We start from the raw sequence: 21,484 nt of genomic DNA on the forward strand, positions 1-21,484 counted from the left end.
TGGGAGACATGGTATATGATTGTTGCCAATTTCTGAATGTTTAAATTTTTTAGTGTTTTTTTTTCTTTCAAAGAAGTCTTTTTTAAACTTTTTTGGATTTGAGCGTCACTGATGAGTCTTTTGTAGACAAACCACGCGTCTGTCATATATACTAAATTTAGTCCTGGTATCTATGATGTGTTTATTTAAACACCCACATTACTGAAAATAAAAACATCAGAATTAATTTTACAAATTATGCTAAAAGCTTTTCATACCTAAACACGTTGTTTTGTCGCCCTGTAATTTAAATCCATTATGACAACTGCATACATAACTGCCAGCATTATTGGTGCACACCTGTGGACACATAGCCACACTATTACTGCATTCATTTATATCTGTCAAATAAAATTAAATACTACATCCAAATCGTACGAGTAAATAATTTTTGATTATGACTGAATACTAGAATATTGCTGTTCATGTTTAAATAAAGGGGGAATTTAAAAAAAAATGAAATATAATTGTATCAAATTTCAAAACTCATGTTCTATCTATTCCTGTTTTAATCAATAAGGTTTTTGTTGAGTTATTGAGTGTGCTTTCCATGAACTTAGCATGCACAGCTCACACTATCCATGTCCATATTGAGTGAGCAAACAAAAAAATGGTCAAAATTGTAAATTTTAAAACTTCATCTCACAATGAATAGGTTTGAACTATAAAATTTAAAGTTAATGTAACCAAAACTTCCCTAAGTGCTATCTTACACAAAGCTGTTTATAGTTTTGTCAAACACAACAACTTATTTACACATTTGTTTATCTTCTTCATTATTCCATTGATGCTGTAAAGTATCTCTATTAAAAAAAAATTTGATGGGTTTTACCAAATGTTGAAGGACACATGGTTGTGAAAATCCTTGTACTTTAATCATGTTTATTTGTAAACGGTTGATAGTCGTCCCATTGGCCATCATACATGTATCACAACAGTTAAAGTTGATACACCTACCACTACAAGTTTTGTTGTCTTTATTAAGCTGGTATCCTGTCTCACAAAAACACACAGCTTCATTACTCTCTATAGTACATCCAGACTGACAATTCTTGGCGTTACATAGTGTAGTATTATAATTTGGATCTGAAAAAAAATTCTATAAAATAAAAATTCTTTGAAAACCTTATGCATTCAAAGTATAAAGAAGGTTACCAAATTAAACCGTATTAACCTGTATATACTGTGGATTCATTTATTTTCGTGGGTACCAATTTTTAGTGGATTATGGAAGTCTTTAGTTTTCTCATTTGAATTGATTTACGTTGTCATATCTAGGCTATTTATAGCTGACTGTGGTATGGGCTTTGCTCATTGTTGAAGACCATACGGTGACCTATAGTTGTTAATGTCTGTGTCATTTTGGTCTCTTGTGGACAGTTGTCTCATTGGCAGTCTTACCACATCTTCTTTTTATATTTACATAATTTGTGGATCTCTAATTTCGTTGTTTTGCAGAAATCTGCACACAATCCTATCAAAAATCTGTTATTCATTTTTAACATCTATTTTCATGGTTCACCTGTTCCTAGAAATCAAAAATAATTGGTTTCCAACAAAAAATAATAAATCCACAGTAGATGGATTTCCTAAACATATGATTTCAATTATTATTTCTCAAATTAAAAAAATTATATCATTACTAAATTTTGCAGCAAATTTCATTTCAGTAATCCTTTACAAATTCTGTCAATAATTCTATAATTTCCTTAATCTCTAACTATATTTTACATACCAGCTCTACACGTGGCCTTATCAGTGTTGAGGAGATAACCATCACGGCACCCACATGTAAATGATCCTAACGTGTTGTTACATACTTGCTGACAGCTGGAGGTAGATTCTATACATTCATTCACATCTAAGAAAAATAATAATTATCAATATCATTTATGGAATGGTTTATAAATAAAATTGAGAATAGAAATGAGGAATATGTCAAAGAGATAACAACCCCACCAAAGAGCAAATAACAGCTGAAGGCCACCAACTGGTCCTCAATGCAGTGAGAAAAAATTGCACCCGGATGATTTAATATCAAAACATATTTTAAAAATTAAATTTGATTCCTTCTAATATAACCCTACAGCATCAAACTTTTAAATTCATTTTATATCTAAGAACTTTTGTAATTATGTTAATGCTATGAATACTGAATAAAAATTGTATATAACAACAAATTTGTTTTGACATATATTTTGTGGAGTTAAAATATATGGTAACAATGCTTAGCTCCATTGTAGATTGCATAACTCACATTATCCAATTTTTGGTGCAGAAAATCAGTTTGCAAAAGAATTTTTGACATCATTGAGATGATCAAAGCAATCTCCGTCATGGTGTAGAATGGTATATATACGAACTTATCAGGTTTTTTAACAGTAACGCAATAACAGGATTCCGCAACAGACTTTTTGCATTTTGATTCAAGACAGTATGACAAACATTGAGCCAAAAAGATGATTAGAAAGTGTTTTATTTTGTGTTTATTTGATTACGGAAAGCACCAATGATCTAACAGTGCAATATTGTTCAATTTGCTTAGGTTCCATTATGGCTTTTTCAAACAGCTCCCAACTAAACAGGACAACTGTCTGAACACAGTTACCAATGGTGTAGTTTTCATTCAAATACATAGTATATTTTTATATTTTTTGTTTTTGTATGCACATAATTTAACGTGAACTACAACATTGGTAACTGTGTTCAGCCGGTTGTCCAGTTTGATTTGTCTGACTTGATTAACTACAACTTTTGAAAAGCTGATCTACACCCTATCAATTTGGAAATATATTCTATAACTACAGACATTTTTTCTATAAAATGTATGAGGGTGACTAGCTTGGATTTACTACAGTAAGCTGGCAATTATCAAATATATATATATTTAAAAAAACAAAAAAACTATCCACTACCTAAAACTGACAAAGTTCACAGCGGGTAATTAAACCCTTGTCATATCTTTTCATCTGGCACTAAATCTGACAATAATTTACTTATTATTATAAAGCTAAAATCAACATCAACTACACAATTTCAAAGGGATATTGTCAAATGATAGCATCATGCATTAAATCAAATACAGCCTAAAACATGCAAAAATTACTAGTATAAAACTTTTACTTCATCTTAGCGGATGTATAACTTACCAATACATTGTACCCTTAACAACTTGAAATCTGTATATGATAATAAAATAGTTATTATAAGTTCCTTAGATGTAATTGTTTTAAAAACATGCATGTATCTCATTTGTAGACTAATTGTAGCTTTAATCATGTTAATAAAGATATCATATACATTATGATTTTGGTTGACTTTCATATCAAGCCTTCCCTCCATCACATTTTAATGACATCATGTACTTAGACAAAGACTTTTGTATAAAGAATACCTTGACAGCAAATCATATAAAAGATATGCAAGTTTTTAGATATTAGTTATAAAATATTTTTTTTATTCACAATATCATTTTTGCACAAACAAACTATATAGATCAAGGTGATGATGTCAAATATCATATTATAATGGCTATACAATACTAACCTACACATTGATCAGCAATATATCTGTATCCTGGATAACAAGAGCAGGTATAACCTCCAATATTGTTGTTACATATCTGTGCACAAACACGATTTTTTGTGTTTGAGCATTCATTAACATCTAAAATAAATAAATACTAAATTATCCTAGAAGTAGTTAAAATATTTGCCACTAAGAATAAATAATCTGTAATCTATCTAACAATGAACCAAATTTAAGCAAACCACTGAAGCTTTAGCCTGTCTTTTTAAGGGATGGCAATACAATTTCAGGGGAGATAAAATTGAGAATGGAAATGGGGAATGTGTCAAAGAGACAACAACCTGACCAAATAAAAAAACAACAGCAGAAGGTCACCAACAGGTCTTCAATGAAGCGAGAAATTCCCGCACCCGGATGCTTCCTTCAGCTGGCCCCTCAACAAATAATTATTCATGGCATAATTAAAGTAATGACAAAAAATTTCAAATGATTTTAAACTTCAATCAGAATTTTTTTCAATTCTGTATACTTACGAAATGTTAATTCTAAACTTCATATTGGCCTGACCTTTATCTCAAATTTTATTTTGTATTGACCTTTTCTTTGACCCTTAATGCAGTACTGAACTGAACTTATCCGGTACTTTTTTGATAACCTTTAAATCAAACATTTTTTTTATACTGACAGCTGATATCCTTAGTTTTTATGATGCATTCTACCACAAATTTTTATTTTTTTTTTACTTTGCACTGAATTTTTCCATAACATAAATTGTGCACCTGGGTACTGACCTCAACCTTCAATATTTTAGGACAACACTCACCAGTACATTTTCCATTGATCAATTCAAAGCCTGCTGCACAGTTACTGCAGCTGTACAAGACTTTATCTCTGTCTTGATCTGCAGGTGACTTATCTAGACATGTTGTAAGTGATGGACAAGGATTGTTGGCACACCCATCTGTGTCTATTTCACACTTTTGTCCTGTAAAATTGAAGCTAATCACTGTAAATTTAGAAATTTTTGCATGCATTTATTTTCTTCCATTTTGTCATTTGAAACTGAAATGCAAATTTTAATTTTGATGATATTGAGAAAAATTCGGTTTAATTGTCATAAAAATTCAAAATTCAAGTTTAAATTATTGCGATTATAACCCTATCGCATTTTTCGCAATAATAAAAACATCTGAATAATTTCTGAATATACAGTAGTCATTACTGGTATATAAAGTACACTGCTAAATGAAACTGCAAACACAGAAATTGTTAAAGATTTTAAAAAATTTCCTCTTGATAAAATCTTTTGATTTTTAGAAGATTCTGTCCAAGTTTGGTAAAAATCCAGGATACTTTATGAATCTAATAAATGTTTAATAACTTTAACTGCAGACTGTATGTAATGTTAACTTATCTCATTGGCAATCATAGCACATCTTCTTTTTTATAAGTCCATTTATAAGTAAAATACAGATATACAGGTACAAAATATTAACAAAATTTCCTTCTAAATACTAGCTTTTGATCATAAACAAGCTTCTGTCTAAGTTTGGTACAAATTAAAAGTAGAACATGTATAAGAAAGTTATTCATTTTTTTTTAAAATTTAACCACAGAGTGAATGTGTTGTTTCCAGGGCAGAAAATATAAGTCCATTTAAAGGTTAAATACAGAAAAATTTGTAAGGGTTCCGCGGAACCCAGTGTCTCGCCTATTTTTGCTGTAAATCGCAGGCTCAACAACAATGAGGAAAAAAATCAATAAAAATATTCCTCTTGTTACTATTTTATGATTGTAAGAAAATCTAAGTCCATTTAAAAGTAAAATACAGAAAAAACTGAGTAATTTTTTTACAAACTTTACTTCTGGATACAATCTAATGATCATAAATTAGCTTCTGTCCATGTTTGGTACAAACCCAGGATAGTTTAAGAAAGTTATTAAAATTTTAAAAACTTTAACCACAGAGTGAATGTAATGGTTCCCCGCAGAAAAACTAAGTTCATTTAAAAGTAAAATATAGAAAAAATGGATTTATTTATTTACAAAATTTACTTCTGGATACTATCTTATGATCATACACAAGCTTCTGTCCAACTTTGATACAAACCCAGGATAGTTTAAGAAAGTTCTAAAAACTTTAACCACAGAGTGAATGTTTTGTTTCCCCGCAGAAAAAGCTAAGTCCATTTATAGTATAATAAGGAAAAATGGAATTTTATTTTTACAAAATTTACTTCTGGATACTATATTATGATCATAAACAAGCTTCTGTCTAAGTTTGGTACAAACCCACCCTCATGAACCATAATTTCTGAATATTAGCTGAATGTGGCTGAAATATTCTGAATTTTGGCTGAAATGTGTTTCTGAATATTTCTGTTTCTGAATACTGGCTGAATAGTCCGAAATCCAGTCAATATTCAGAAATAGACACAAATACAACATTCAGACCTATTTAGACGATTATTCAGATAGAATTCAGAAATAATTCAGACAATATTCAGCCACCAATTTTCCATGAGGGCAGGATAGTTGGAGAAAGTTATTAAAATTTTAAAAACTTTAACCACAGAGTGATTGTTTTGTTTCCACGCAAAAAAAACTAAGTCCATTTATAGTAAAATACGGAAAAAATGGAATTTTATTTTTACAAAATTTAATTCTGGATACTATCTTATGATCATAAACAAGCTTCTGTCAAAGTTTGGTAGAAATCCAGTATAGTTTAAGAAAGTTATTAAAATTTCAAAAACTTTAACCACAGAGTGAATATTTGTTGACGCCGCCGACGACGCCGACGGAATGTAGGATCGCTTAGTCTCGCTTTTTCGACTAAAGTCAAAGGCTCGACAAAAATGGATTTATTTTTTTACAAAATTTACTTCTGTATATTATCTTTTGATCATAAACAAGCTTCTGTCCATGTTTGGTACAAACCCAGGATAGTTTAAGAAAGTTATTAAAATTTAAAAAACTTTAACCACAGAGTGAATGTAATGTTTCCCCACAGAAAAACTAAGTCTATTTAAAAGTAAAATACGGAAAAAATGGAATTTTATTTTTTACAAAATTTACTTCTGGATACTATCTTATGTTCATAAACAAGCTTCTGTGTAAGTTTGGAAGTAATTCAATATAGTTTAAGAAAGTTATTAAAATTTCAAAAACTTTAACCACCGAGTGAATATTTGCAGACGCCGCTAACTACGACAGAATGTAGGATCGCTAAGTCTCGCTTTTTTGACAAAAGTCAAAGGCTCGACAACCAGGAATGCAAGAACCTACTCAAGTGTGAACTCTGTTACTTATGTGTGAGGTCATTTTTATACTGTACTACTACTGTGGATTCATTTATATTCGTTGGAAACCAATTTATTGTGGATTTCGTGGGAACAGGGGAAACCATGAAATTAAATGTTCAACGAATTACAATTACAAGGAATGTTTTCAGACTTTGTTAAAATCATGTAATTCATAACCAACGAAAATGCAGTTTTCTTCAATCCACGAAAATAAATGAATCCACAGTAAATTATCATATACTGTTTCTTACCTTCCCAGCCAACATCACATTTACATTGAACAGTATAATATAACAGTGCTGAGCTGCCAGTGATAGGATTGTCATAGTCACATACACCATTACTGCTACATCCTGGACATAAATAAATAGCTACTGTTTCTGTGGAGGATATACCACTGTTTGTATCAACTGCATAATAACTGAAGAAAGAAATAAACATGGTTTTATTTTATATAATTAGTTAATAATACATTTCTTCCTCTTTCTAAATTTTTTTTGGGCAAATAAGGCTTTATGAGGAACACTTAATTTTTATTCTCATTACAATCATGACAATGGTAGGTAAGTAAATATTTAAAGTTGGCATACAACTGACTTTGTGGTATGGGCTTTGCTCATTGTTGAAGGTCGTACAGCGACCTATAGTTGTAAATTTCTGTGTCATTTTGGTCTCTTGTGGACAGTTGTCTCATTGGCAATCATACCACATCTTCTTTTTTTATATATAAGTATACAATAACAAAGAAAACAGGTGTTCTGATGAGCTCTTTAATCAACTAAAATAGTGACAAATCGTACAGTATTTCCATAGTAGTGCCATATATGAGAAGTACTTGTGCTAGACAACAAAGCTTAAAAAAAAGCAAATGCAATAAAATTGTGTGTAGGAAATATATCTTTATGTTACGTATGATGTATATATATTATGTTTCAAAAGGTTTTCCACGTACATAAAACATTATAAGTATCTATTTTTATATATAAGTATATGTTGGCTTTATTTCTTTTTATCTGTATTATGACAGTCAATATTGAAAATCTTACAAAATATAATGAAAATCCCACAGAGAGAACATTGAAGTCCATTTCGATAATACACTATTTACATATGTGTTATATAAATTAAGGACTTTTACTCATGCTGGCAATGTATCCTTGTCAAAAATTCAACAAGTGTTTAGCCACTCAGCTGACACTGGAAACAGCACAAATAAGTTTAACCTCCATGACTTTCATTGCATGCAAACAAATTTAGATGTAGGTAAATAAAGTAGCAAACCTTATATTATAGTTTTTCTCATATTGGTTAGGTATCCAGGTTTTTGATAGTGAGGCATTTCCCTGTTCTGTCAGTTGGCCAGTGATTGTACCACTGAAGAAAACTGTAACATCATCATTATCTGCATCTCTTGCCTCAGCAGACAGATTCACTGTTTCATTTACTGTGGCATTTACTCTCTTAGTACCAGTTACTATTGGTAGTTTATTGGCTGCAAACGTTACAATAATAAACATTGTTTACTATGTACTTTGTTGAAATTAAAAAAAACAAGAATTTAAAATTGATACTTTAAGTCAGAAGAGCATTAGTTTAGGAACAAAATAAGCTAAAAATATTGATAGGATATGGAGCTCCTTTTTGAGAGTTAGATTTTAATGGTGAAAAAGGCTTACTCAGATTTTTACCTTATATTTGCAGTGATATTATTTGTGTCTCAAATCAAAAGAAAAAAACACTAGAATCTACATAAATTTTAATAAATGATCTTTTTATGAGCTATTGACGTCTTCAATGAAAAATAAAAAAAGTGTTATTGGGCAAAATATTTTACCTTGTATTGAAAAGAAAAAACCAAGGAGTCTGCACATCTGACACAAATTCCTAAACCTCACCCAAGTCCATTCTTAATCAAATGAATATAGCAGTATTGCCAGGTAGATCAAATGAGCCTAAATTGCAATCCTGTCTATAAATGGGTGTAATTTTTATCCTAAGAACCATTCTGATAATGAAAACCTTATAGTCTTAGAGTCTGAGTGGCATGAAATGAGATACATTTAATTTGTACTATCAACTATTTTTAAATTCTACCACTGCATAGAGTGTGAATACTACCCCTCTCCAAACAGTTCAATTTTTAAGTAAAACTGTTCAGAGTAGAGAAATAGTAGACATAGTCTATACAATGTAAACAAAACAATAAATTAGTCCTATCTATTTCTTACCTGCAATTTTTATTTCGGCATCGGTAGCAACCTCAATTTTCCTTGTATTGTTTGCCACTTGTTCATCTTTATCTAAAGCCAGGTAATCATACGCACAGCCACGATTTGTGCCACACAGTGCCTCAGCATCAGCTACGTCAGAAGTACTGAATGAATCGGTGAAGACTGGAACAAAACTTGTATTCTGGTAGAAATCAGATGAAAATCCTGGGGTATACTGGAATATAGTTGTGCTTTCATTTGTTCTCCCTGAAAAAAACGTGGAAGGAAAACAGACTTGAATAATGTTTTGGTTAATTTTGATCCACAAATGGTTATTTTACAGGATTACATGAATTGTTACAAAATTAAATGCTTCATTACAAATTACTCTTTCATTTTTATAGCATTGTATAACATAAACTAGAATCTGTTTGTATTTACTGGAATGAAAAAGTATATAAATCAGTGGGGAGCCAGATTATGTACTAAGATGTATAAACTGCAAGATGTTATTGGTCAATTTTTCTGAGTTGATTATTCATATGCATTAAACAGACACATTATTCTGATTTCAAGCCAACCAGTCTTTGCTTTTTACTCCATAATGCTGCATACTTAGATGAGAAGTATTAAATAACCAATTTTTAAGTCTTTGGTTTAACAGACCAGGGTACAAAAAACCTCCTCCACTCAAAGCAAGCACCCTACCACCAGTGCGGTGACTAGGCTCGAGGCAATCTAAGGTTTGACATAAATTCTTAACACACTTGTCTATTGTGGATGGCTATATTTGACATCAATATGTCTTTTTTTTTACTTTGTCATTAACATACACCTATAAAAAATCTATGTCTAATCATATTAAGAGAAGAGAAATATCTGGACTTGGAAATAATTAAAACAGTGGCTTATACTAAAGCTGTCAGTCATAGTTCTCTTGTTATTTAAAAAAATATTACAGACTTACAAAACTCTCCAAATTTGTAATAAATGTCAGATTCAGTTGAGTTAGATGGAATAGTTGTTCCATCTGGAAGTTCAAAGTCATCCTCTTTATTTCCATTCACATTTCCCAGAAGACCACTGAATCCAGAACTTCCTTTCAATTTCTCTGGTAGGAGTATTTTGTTGTCTAACATTTTAACTGCCAATGAAACTTCCAGCGCTATTCCTGTTAAATGTATGTTATGCATGAGTAAAGACAAAATAAACAAATCTAGAAACTTATTCTATAAATGTCAAGTACTGGGAAAAGTTTCATTCTGTCTTAATTTATTTGTAAATAGTTATTTGGTATAATATAGTGTCTTGTAAGTCAGTTTTTGGTTGGAAATTGTTTGTTTCATCAAGTATGTCTATTATGTATGAATAATTTTTATTGCAATCAATATGTGACACTTAAGAATTGAATGCTCTTTTTTGTAAATTTATTGGGGTGTAAAAGCGTTGACCGAAGTACATTTTGTATGATGCGCAGAAGCATTCAATACTTATAATTACATTTTTACCCATAGGATCATGAAAACACGCCTTTTATCAAGTTTTTATTTCATTTACCTGTGCAATTTATTGTGGGACCTTGTGTCATCATGAATGAAAAGTTGCATTGTGTAATGCAATTGATTAAGGAATATCATGAGATCGCAAGTTAGCCCATCAGAATAAGGCTTTATAATGAAACATACATCTAATGTAATTATTTTAATATAAAACAAATTATTTATCTATTTATTCAGCTACATACATACCTGAAGTTGTAAACACTGCTTTTAATGAATTACTGCCCAGTCTTTCCACAACTATATTGTCTTGTCTTTCTAGGAAATTTGTATCATTGTAGAAAGCCAGAGTAAAATCTCTGTCATTTATTCTAATTATAAGTCCTAAAATATATGCAATATCAATTTATTGTTTTGAAAATTAGCTTTGACCTAGTAACTTTTTTTTCTTCTTCCGTAACTGTATTTTGATGAAACTATTTTGAAACATGCCATGCCCACAGATATCGCAATAATATGTTTGTACTCAATCAAATGGTATGAATTCAATTTGCTTCTTGAACAATGTTTGCATGAAAGACCCCTGAAAACATTTTTAAGCAGGCACTTTTTTTCTAATCTGATTTCTTTTTGAAAAGTAATGGTCACCATGATAAATGTTTTGCTAAAAACATTGGCTTGTAAAACAAATATTACCCTTTGCTATTAAAGTCAACAAAAGCTTTTAATTATTTAAATTCACATTCCACAAAAAAAAATATTTATTTTTATAAATGTCAGACTTTACCATCACGAGTAGAATCCATTTCTACTTGAAATTTCCCGTTGCTTTTGACATCCAATGCAGCAAAACCACCAAAAATTGTAGCTGATATAGGATTGTTGTTCTTATCCTTTGCTTGTATAGTCCTTGTTTGAAGTTTAAATATCTCTGTTGCAGTGCTGCTGTGGACATTCAATAACATGTATTCTCCAATTCCATTGTAAGTGTAATCTAATCCATCCAGTGTTTTAAAATGTGGATCACCAGCCATGAGACCTATAAAAACATTTTTAATTCAAGTTTTTTTTGTTAAGATTGTTAACATGGCAAAGTCAAATATACATATTTATTAACAAGGATTGCTATTCTTCCTGTTGAAGGTCATGGTTCTTTCCTGCTTCCTCCACCAATAAAATTTGGCCTCCATGAAATAGCCAAAAGTTAAAACAACAAAAATCAACTAATCATTCAAGTACATTTCTGATGTCTTTACTAAATTAAACTGAGGAATGGATGAGCATAGCATAATTAATATCTGTAAATTTAGAAATTATTGAGAGGATTTTATTAATGCGAATACTGCAACTGGGTCAGTGAGTATCACAATGCATTTTGAAATAAGAACTCACATTCTGATAGCTGAAACATAGATATATGTATGCAATTTTTTTTCGAAATCACAATAATTAAACTCCCATTTTTGTCCATTCTTTTAAAATTGCAATGATAAAATCACAGAATGGTTGGTTTCTGAATTTACAGTATAACTCAATCTTTCAAAAATCTTATTGCATATTTAAGACAGACACAAAGCTTCCTTGTTTGGTAAATTTGACACAACAACTTATTTCTACCCCTGATAAACAATTCATATAATTAATTATAGTTAAGGTGGTACCTAACACCTTAACTATAATTAATTTGCCTCGTTTAATTTTCTTAAAATTTTGACAAAGTATTTACTTTGACCCATTGACAAAAATATAAAAATTTCAAAAAAATTGAACCAAGCGTTAAATCAGAAAAATTACACTGGTGATATAACAGATTGACACACACTTATTTTGATTATTTAAAAGCTTAATATTCCTGTAAGAACACAACGTCATTAAAACGTTCTGCTGATTTTACAGAGTTATCTCCCTGTAGTGTTAGGTACCACCTTAAATACATGGAATTTGCAGTCTTAAACTGTTATTTTTTTGGAATATAAATATTTTTTTGACTTGACTTTGATCATGCATGGTTCATTCCCATCCCCTTAATTTTTACACAAAACTAGTTTCCATACAACAATTCAATTTTTAATGCATGATGACTAAAACAAACTAAAGGCTTGATTTTAGACATCATGATTCAAAGCAAACAGCATTGTATTTTATCTCTTACCAAGATCTGGAGCCGAGTAACCAGCACAACTGCTTGAAACCCTCTTTTCAAAAAACTTTTCACATAGACTTCCCAAAACACAGCAGTTGTCGAAAGGATCAATATCATATTCCTGATTATTAAATGTATTATTCAGTGGATGATACAACATCAAGTAGCCGCTGTCAGCTGTGTTAGACAATAGAGATGACGTTTCTTGAGAGTAGCAGCATTTCTGTAATTAAAACAAAAAAAAAATATAGAAAAAATACATCGAAATTAAGCCTAAAAAGTTTAGGGATGAAGAATTCAATTCATCACTAAATTTTATTTACTCCAACAAATATCTGTTTTTCCAAATTTAAAATATTAACAAGAATATGTGCTGATGTGTAAACTGGGAAACATGCCCCTTCACACTTTCAGTGCAAAATCTGCGTTAAATTTCACTTTGGAACTTAATCAAATTAATGGGACCACAAGAAATTCATGCATCATGATAACTACTTTAATCATATGTGGTTCAAAATTCTTGTAATCATGATACAAATGCTATAGTGCAAAGTTACATAATATTTTTATCCTTTTTTTTCTAACTCTGATAATTGATCTGGCACTGCACATTTGTGAATTCTATGGAAAGTTTAATATGAAAAGGATAAAAAAATCTATATGCTTGTCTCAAGTCAAAAAACCTGTAGTTGCTGTTTTATGCTGTATATCATATTTGTATTTCGTTCATTGGTTAACTTATGTTGGTTTTTCATTAACCTAAATCAGACTATCAGTTTTCTCGTTTGAGTTGTTTTACATTTGACATTTAGGGGCGTCTTATAGCTGACTAGGTGCAATGAGTTTTGCTTATTGTTGAAGGCTGTATGGCGATCTTTTGTTATTAGCTTGTCCTGGATTACCTGTCTACATTTGTACCGGTATGTCATTTGGTCTCTGGGTTGCAGAGTTGTCTAATTGGCAATTATACAACATCTTCTTAATAAAATTGAGACTGTTTATATGATTAATTAATTAACGATGATTAATGCATTAACCTTATATTAAGACATATGTGCAGAATTTCTACAACACTGTCATGTAGAACAGCAAGGCGACAGTTAAAAGAATCACTCTAGCTGGTGTGGAGTGAACCAATGTGAAATAGAGTGACAGTTAAAAATCACTCTGGCTGGTGTGGAGTGAACCAATGTGAAATAGAGTCAGTTAAAAATCACTCTAGCTGGTGTGGAGTGAACCAATGTGAAATAGAGTGACAGTAAAAAATCACTCTAGCTGGTGTGGAGTGAACCAATGTGAAATAGAGTGACAGTTAAAAATCACTCTAGCTGGTGTGGAGTGAACCAATGTGAAGAGAGTGACAGTTTTCTTTTATGGTGTATGTAGACACTTTGATTACCTATTGAAGGAGGGTTCTCAGAGTGAATCACCAACATCCCTAACAATTACTGTGAAAACTCATCACCAAGATGACTTTTTAATAGATTCACTTTATTTTCACTAGCGTATATTTCACTTACCCTTGCACCAGCAGAAATAAGTGGAGCATACTGAGTATAAAAACAATATGTTCCAATTTCCTGGTAGTATTGTGGATCTTTTTTAGCCTGTGGCAAGTTACATGGGCATTCTACCAACACTTCATCATAAACATTCAGTGTACTATCATAAGTTGGAGCTAAAGTTGATAGCCATTCGTAACATAACTTGTCATAGTTTACACTTGTATCAGTACAGGTGTCAACCCGATACATCCATAGGCCATTTATTGATGTCTCTAAAAGAAGAAAAAAATATGTATCCATGTTTCAAATAAATCATCATAATAAATATACAATGTTCTGATTACACTTTGGTGGCGTCCTGCAGATAATTAACATCTGGTTTAGTTTTAGTGTTCTGTACCTCAGTTCAGATGTATCACCATACTTCACCAGCTGGTGCCTATTTCATTATACATAATTCTTAACACTTATTTCTTTTTCGCATCATTTCCTATTGTCAATTTGGCAATGTCAGATCCAACAACTTTTTGTACATTTTTTGAAATTTTTTTAAACCATTTTAAAATATCATGTACACAAAGAACATTTCTCATATTTTTCACTCTCTTTTGGCTCAAAACAAAAAATAAAACAATCTTTTTCAATTCATTATTCTAGCTTTTTAAAGTGAATATGTTTTAATACAAATAGCTGTACTTTCAAATCTTCAATGAGTACGTTGTTTTGCCTTTTCCTACATGTACATGTAAATATGTGTCTCATATGTCTTAAAGGCAGGGATCTAATATGGTTTTAAAGATTTTTATGTTTTGTATATATACGATGATCATGTATATTGGATTGTGACACTATAATAAACTATTTACTTTCTAACTTACTGAATATGTAAATGTATTGTACATTGTACACTTTTACTTACTGCTGTTACTGGAACTCAGAATTTCAGTTGGGAAATTTAAATCAAATGATGCAGGATGGTTGTAATAGCCATCATTTTCACTGCACTGCCAGGAAGCAGAAATGGACCTGGCTGTATTGGAGGTCCAATAGATATCTCCATAAATGAAGGCAGTGTAGGTACTGATTCCATCTGATACCACCAATAACTGTACTGTGGCATTCTGTTGATAAAAATTAAAATTATATTAGACAGTATTTGACTCATTCTTCCTGCACATTTTTTTTTAACATAATCATGATAACAGAAAATAAAATAAGAAGATGTGGTATGATTGCCAATGGGACATCTTTCCACCAGAGTCCAAAACATAGATGACTTTTTTGTGTGTAATGCCACGCGCAATAGTTTGATTAATGTATGAACAAGCATGACAAGCTTTGCAATAAACCTTTAAATATCTAGTATCAGCTGTCTATTACTAGACAAAGTGTGCAAGCTGTGCTATAAATATAGCAAATGTACAATGTAAAATGCAGTAAGGCGATCACCATGTCCTCTTAATCAGTGGAAAGCATCATATGTCATTTGTATGTGGTCCTCCCAAATCTCATTTTACAACTATGGAATAGTAGATAGAAATATTATCATCAAACATATACATTGTAGCTGTTAATCAGTAACCTTGAGTGTTTGATTTAATATCAGTTTGTTGAAAACGAAGTTAGCCAACTTAAATTGGGATTCTTATTACCATGATTTAATATTTTACTTCATTTTCAACATTTTAATAGAAAATGATATATAATTTTATAATATAATTCATTTCTACCATTTTTCATCGAGCGATGGCAAATGATAACTATAAAATCATATAAGTTAGTCTGTTGTGTCATGCGTGAAGGACTAAACATGTACATGTATCGTCCAATTAAAAGATGTACGGTAGTTGTTTTTGTCAAAATATAAGTCATAATTGCAGATTTTTTTTAAAAAGAACATTGTGTTGATATTAGATATCGGTTATTTACGGCACCAGTGAAGCTATTTACGGTGATAAACAATGATGAATAAGCATAAGATGGCATTTTTCTTCAAATACAGTTATCTAAAATAAGCAAAAATTTGTTGCTTCAGATGACTTCAAAACAATATCAACATGATCAATGTCAAAATTCTCTTGCTATTTTTGGTTATTTTAAAGTAAGAGACATGCATGTACAATCCTGTTCATATCCATCATTACATTTGCCATTATATTTATAGTACATTAATGTATTATACATTGTACGTGTACATAATCAGTTTTGCACCGTGTCATGGTTCTTTTTTTGTGGTTTTTATACACAAGACTGAAGACACCTGTATACTATGTGGATTTAAGTTTTGTTTTATCATTTGTTGCTAGCTAATTGTTCAGTGGCAAATATTCTAATCATTTTTAAATAAAGAGTTATTGCATGCAGAGAGTGCAACAAAAACACAATATTGAAAGTTCTGTCTTACTGAACAAGTTTTTGTCTGACATTTGTCAGTTAGAGAGTTTGGGATACACTTGGCATAATAATCAGCTCGTTGATTGTGGCCATTATCAGGCAGAAGCAGAAGAAGCACTGTAGTAGACCACACATTGACCAGGTCAGGAATAACCACCAATTGGTGGATTATACCTCAATTGACGTATAATCCACCAATTGAGGTATAATGGTATAGACCAATTGGTGTATAATTCTTTGTTTTTCAAATCAAATTATTCTACCAAAATGGAGCATTGTTTTCTTAAAACCATATTATGGTATGAAAACTTGTCAAACATTCCTAGTTTAGTATAGTTACATAACATATTGCATTTAATCAATAAATGTATTTGCAGTTTCTTCTATTGTTATCTTGTCAATCCTTGATTGGCAAATTTACCTGTAATCACCTATCAATGGACATAATTACTGTCTGCAGTCATGTGATCATGAGTACAACTCAACAGGTGAATGGAGCTCTTTGTTAATACTTGACTTTCATTATCAAGAGTCAATCATGGTCAAATGTACAAATGTTTCAACAAAAGAATTGTTGTACTCATGCATTCTCAAGAGATGCAGCAGGCTTTGACAAAACTGAAGCTTTTGGAAGACTCAATAAGGGTCATAAAATAGGTTGCAAGTTGCAAAATCATGCTCCTATCTCACACTAGCATTTTATTACAAAAAAGTTGCATTATACGTCAATTGGTCTATACCGATATACCTCAATTGGTGGATTATACGTCAATTGAGGTATAATCCACCAATTGCCATTGGTGGTTATTCCTGACCTGTTGACAGAAACAAGTGCCTGTGGCTGTGTGGGAACAAACCCCATAAAAGATCAATTTAAACAGACAGGTATTATCAACATAAAGGGGGTTAGTTCACAACCTGATAAGTTATAATTTGGTGGCCTTGGCACAGGCACTTTGGCCTTGGGCTTTTTTCTGCTCTTTGATTTGGGTTGGTTGTTGTGTCTTTGACACATTCCCCGTTTCCACACTCAATTTTATTTTACTGAAGTCATCATGATTGATTCCCTCATGATCATACCGTTAAACCTCATTCTAATGCTTCTAAGTCTAATCTTGAAAATTTTTAACAAAAATTTAAACAAACGTTCCCGCCAAATATTCTGTGTTGACGAAAAGCTTCTGTTAGTGTCATCAAAGTGTTTTAATTTAATATTATAAAAAGAAAGTCATTTTTGACTTCGGATATGTATCATCATCCGGAAATAATTATTAGTTGAAAGAGCCATTTTTTTGCGATAAAGATCATGTAAGTGTAATACAAATCTTACACATTGAGGCGGATGTGGCACCAAACAATTTCCCTCTAACAAACTGTTATTTGAAAATTTGTATCATAATAATAATTTTATTTGGAAAAATACACCCATATGGGTCAAGCAAACACAAATACAAAATTTAATACAGACAGTGAAGAATTACAAATATAAACATAAAAAAAACATAGTTATAAATGGTAATTAATGTAGCCTTTGATGGACATGGACCTCGTTTTCGCAATTCTAATGATTGCTTTATAAAGTCACCAATTTCTGTCAAAAGCTCAGATTTAGGAATTAAAAGTTGTTTTAGCTTTAAAAGTGGTTGATAATTTGTAAAATCAGGATTTAAATTATTAATCTTTAAAAATAAGCAATCTCTTAAAGTTGAGTTTAGTTTGCAGTATAGTAAAAAATGGTATTCATCTTCAATTTTATTACAAAGTTTACATAACCTTTGATCTCTGGGTACATTTTCATATCTTCCCATTTCAACTTCTAGGTTATGGTCACTAACCCTTAATTTAGAAATTAATTGTCTGGTTTTAAAATTTGATTCTTTTGATAAATAATTTTCAATTCAGTTTTATCTCAGTTTTTATTTGACCATATAGAAATAATTTCGAACTGTCTGTTATAGAAGAAAGTTTATTCAAGACTTTTTTTGTATAAAATTCACGTGATACCTGTATAATATCATATATTATATATATTTTAATTTTCGATGTAGATAGACATGTACACCTTACATATGTTACTGACAATCATTCCATACACCAAATATAGTAGACTTATTGCATACAGTAATAGAAAAACAGACTAAAAACACAAAAAACGTAACTATAACTACTGAACCATGAAAATGAGGTCAAGCTTGAAGGCCAAATGACACGTGCCACCTAACATTCCACCACGACACGGAATTTGGGCTAGACCTATTGCTTATAGGACCTGAGATATGGACGACCACCAAAACTTAATCTTGTTCATTGATCCATGAGGTCAAGGTCAAGTGAAAACCGTCTGACAATCATGAGGACCTTGCAAGGTAAGCACATACCAAATATAGTTATCCTATTACTAATAATAAGAGAGAATTTAACATTACTAAAACTTTTTTTTTTAAGTAGTCACTGAACCATGAAAATAAGGTCAATGACATTGGACATGTGACTGACCGTAAAACTTCGGAACATGAGGCAACTATGTACAAAGTATGAAGCATCCAGTGGTCTCGCCAGGGGTTGAAGTCATAAAACTTTGCTCAGTGCTCGGAGCACAAAAATCATGCTCGAAACATGAAATCCAGCATTTTGATAAGTTAATTCTCGAGTCTTAGTACAAAAATCGTGCAGTCGAAAGTTTTAGTACCTCAAGCAGAGACATATATAATACAATATGGCTCTGCCTCAAGGCAAGGTTTTCCACTTTCTAAAATATTAAGAAGTTAGCTAACGCCGCCGCCATCGCAGGCTAGACGAAAAACCCGGAGCATTACAACACGAACAGTGTATATTATAGGAACACGTACGTAGAGGATTTTCAGTTCTAAAAAGAAGATCGAAATGAAGTCTTTTTTAGTCCACCAGAGACATATAATACAATGTATTATATGTCTCTGGTTCCACTAGTTTACAGAAAAGTAAAATTATTATTGCACAGTTTTTAAATTTCTTTTAAGATCACGTTCCTAAAAATAACTTTTTAAACAGTCTGACTGAAATTACGCATTTCAATTCTGACTTTCATCACTTGAGTTAGTCATCTTGCCTAATCTTTGTTGAAAAACTCCTTTTTATTTCTGTTGTAACTTTCGTGTCAATAGTCTAGACTCATCTAAGGTTAAAGCAAACAAAAAGCTTACAGTTTAAATTCCTGAATACCTTTTGTTTTAGTAACGAATGTTAATGAAAGCGTTACAATTTCTGTTCACAATGACATTCAGGTTTTCCTCTTACGTGTCTTACATCTACCCACTATATGTAAATGCAACACAAAAGAACAGACCCAGCTTTTTTAGTCTGTAACATTTTGTTTTTGTTGTGAGGATTCCTTATGATTGTCAATATGGAAAAAAATGCCAGAAATTGAGTTGACTTTCTCTTGTATTTATTTATTACCACCACAAAGTTTGGTAATCCCATGCATCAAAAGAGAGGCGAAAGATACCAGAGGGGCATAAAAACTCAAACATCGATAAATAAACTGACCAATGCCATGAATAAAGAAGAAAAAAGACAACAGACAAATAATAGTGCACAAGACACAACATAGAAAACTACACTAAGCAACACGAACCCCACCAGAAACCGGCGGTGATATAATATCAGGTGTTCCGGAAGGGTAAGCAGATCCTGCTCCATATGTAGCAACTTACCTCTGTATTTCCTTGACTTGGATTTGGATAGACATTTTCCCAAGTAACTTTTAATGCTGTGTTAGGCTCAAAGTTTAAAACCTCTTCACTGTTAGGATAATTATTTGTTAATAAATATTTGGTGTTGTTGAGAAAGGTCGCTGCGGAAGTGTCCAGATCATCAAACTTGTTGTAAAAATGGTACCATACATTTGAATATGAATTTGTTATTACGTCAGCCCAAAATGGTGCCAACATCTTAACTCCACTGGTATAACTTGAAGGAAATGATCTTGGGATGTTCGAAGAATATTGCGAATCCAACGTTATGTACCCATTAGAGTAAATCTGCAATGAAAAATACAGTGTTTACAGTTGATAAACATCTGGCAGTGCGTTATTTTAAAAAATGATCTTTGATTTTCGATTAGTTCCATTTCCTTTGTCACAGAAAATGAAGGTAAAATTGAGAAAGGAAAGTATTTATTTTCATTTTGGATAAACATGTGTGTATGAGTGATTTGCCAAAATGCAGTTTTCAAATAGTATGGTAATAGTTGTGAATATACCTCGTATTATGTGAGAATCGTAACTGAAAAAAACGCTATTATGTGAACATAATTTAAACTTCATAATTTGGAAATTATGAACAAAATAACTCCTAAAATACTTCAGAAAGATAAACATAGACAGTGGTTGTTCTCTTGCTATATCACAAAATACAGATAAACAAGAACACATGTTGTGTAATAAAATGTCCTTGGTAAGCTATACTTTTTTTGTTTTGAAAAAATGAAAATATGAGTTTCGGTGTTTTTCCAAAAAATATACCAAAAAAGTTTCTCAAATAAATTGTATCAAACATCTCAACAAACATTTAAATCACGGAAATTTTATACCAACAATTTAATATCCTTAAATTTCCTGAAACATTTTGAAAAAAAGATACTCACATAAATCTGATTATATATATCACAGTTGCATGTCAAACCAACAGGGTTGTAAATACTGGCAACTTCAACATCATCACCTAAATCTCCTTTCGTGTCGTCTGCTGAAGCACCAAAATTCAACAGATCTAAAACGATATATAAAGAATTTCTCACAATTTAAAAAGAAGAAATCTGTAAAAGTGTGTGAATGGTCCTCTTTGATTCTCTTTATTGTTGTTATAATTGAATGACATT

At 31.3% G+C, this 21,484-nt stretch overlaps 1 protein-coding gene across 1 annotated transcript in view; it reads right to left on the reverse strand.

Annotated features, from left to right (window-relative positions):
• The window catches only part of LOC134706117 (mucin-2-like), an 89,760-nt gene that overhangs the window by 28,877 nt on the left and 39,399 nt on the right, over positions 1-21,484 (reverse strand). The window contains exons 4-19 of the mRNA XM_063564826.1: positions 21,251-21,375; positions 20,319-20,645; positions 15,149-15,350; positions 14,245-14,501; positions 12,734-12,947; positions 11,369-11,620; positions 10,831-10,965; positions 10,050-10,253; positions 9,101-9,349; positions 8,154-8,364; positions 7,124-7,293; positions 4,391-4,552; positions 3,586-3,705; positions 1,775-1,900; positions 997-1,125; positions 258-380 (exon numbers count right to left, since the gene is read on the reverse strand). Of these exons, the coding sequence (XP_063420896.1) occupies positions 258-380; positions 997-1,125; positions 1,775-1,900; positions 3,586-3,705; positions 4,391-4,552; positions 7,124-7,293; positions 8,154-8,364; positions 9,101-9,349; positions 10,050-10,253; positions 10,831-10,965; positions 11,369-11,620; positions 12,734-12,947; positions 14,245-14,501; positions 15,149-15,350; positions 20,319-20,645; positions 21,251-21,375 (3,006 nt within the window). The remainder of the gene's footprint in view (positions 1-257; positions 381-996; positions 1,126-1,774; positions 1,901-3,585; positions 3,706-4,390; positions 4,553-7,123; positions 7,294-8,153; positions 8,365-9,100; positions 9,350-10,049; positions 10,254-10,830; positions 10,966-11,368; positions 11,621-12,733; positions 12,948-14,244; positions 14,502-15,148; positions 15,351-20,318; positions 20,646-21,250; positions 21,376-21,484) is intronic.

The sequence above is a fragment of the Mytilus trossulus genome, chromosome 2 (genome assembly GCF_036588685.1).
Source record: "Mytilus trossulus isolate FHL-02 chromosome 2, PNRI_Mtr1.1.1.hap1, whole genome shotgun sequence".
Lineage (NCBI taxonomy): Eukaryota > Metazoa > Mollusca > Bivalvia > Mytilida > Mytilidae > Mytilus > Mytilus trossulus.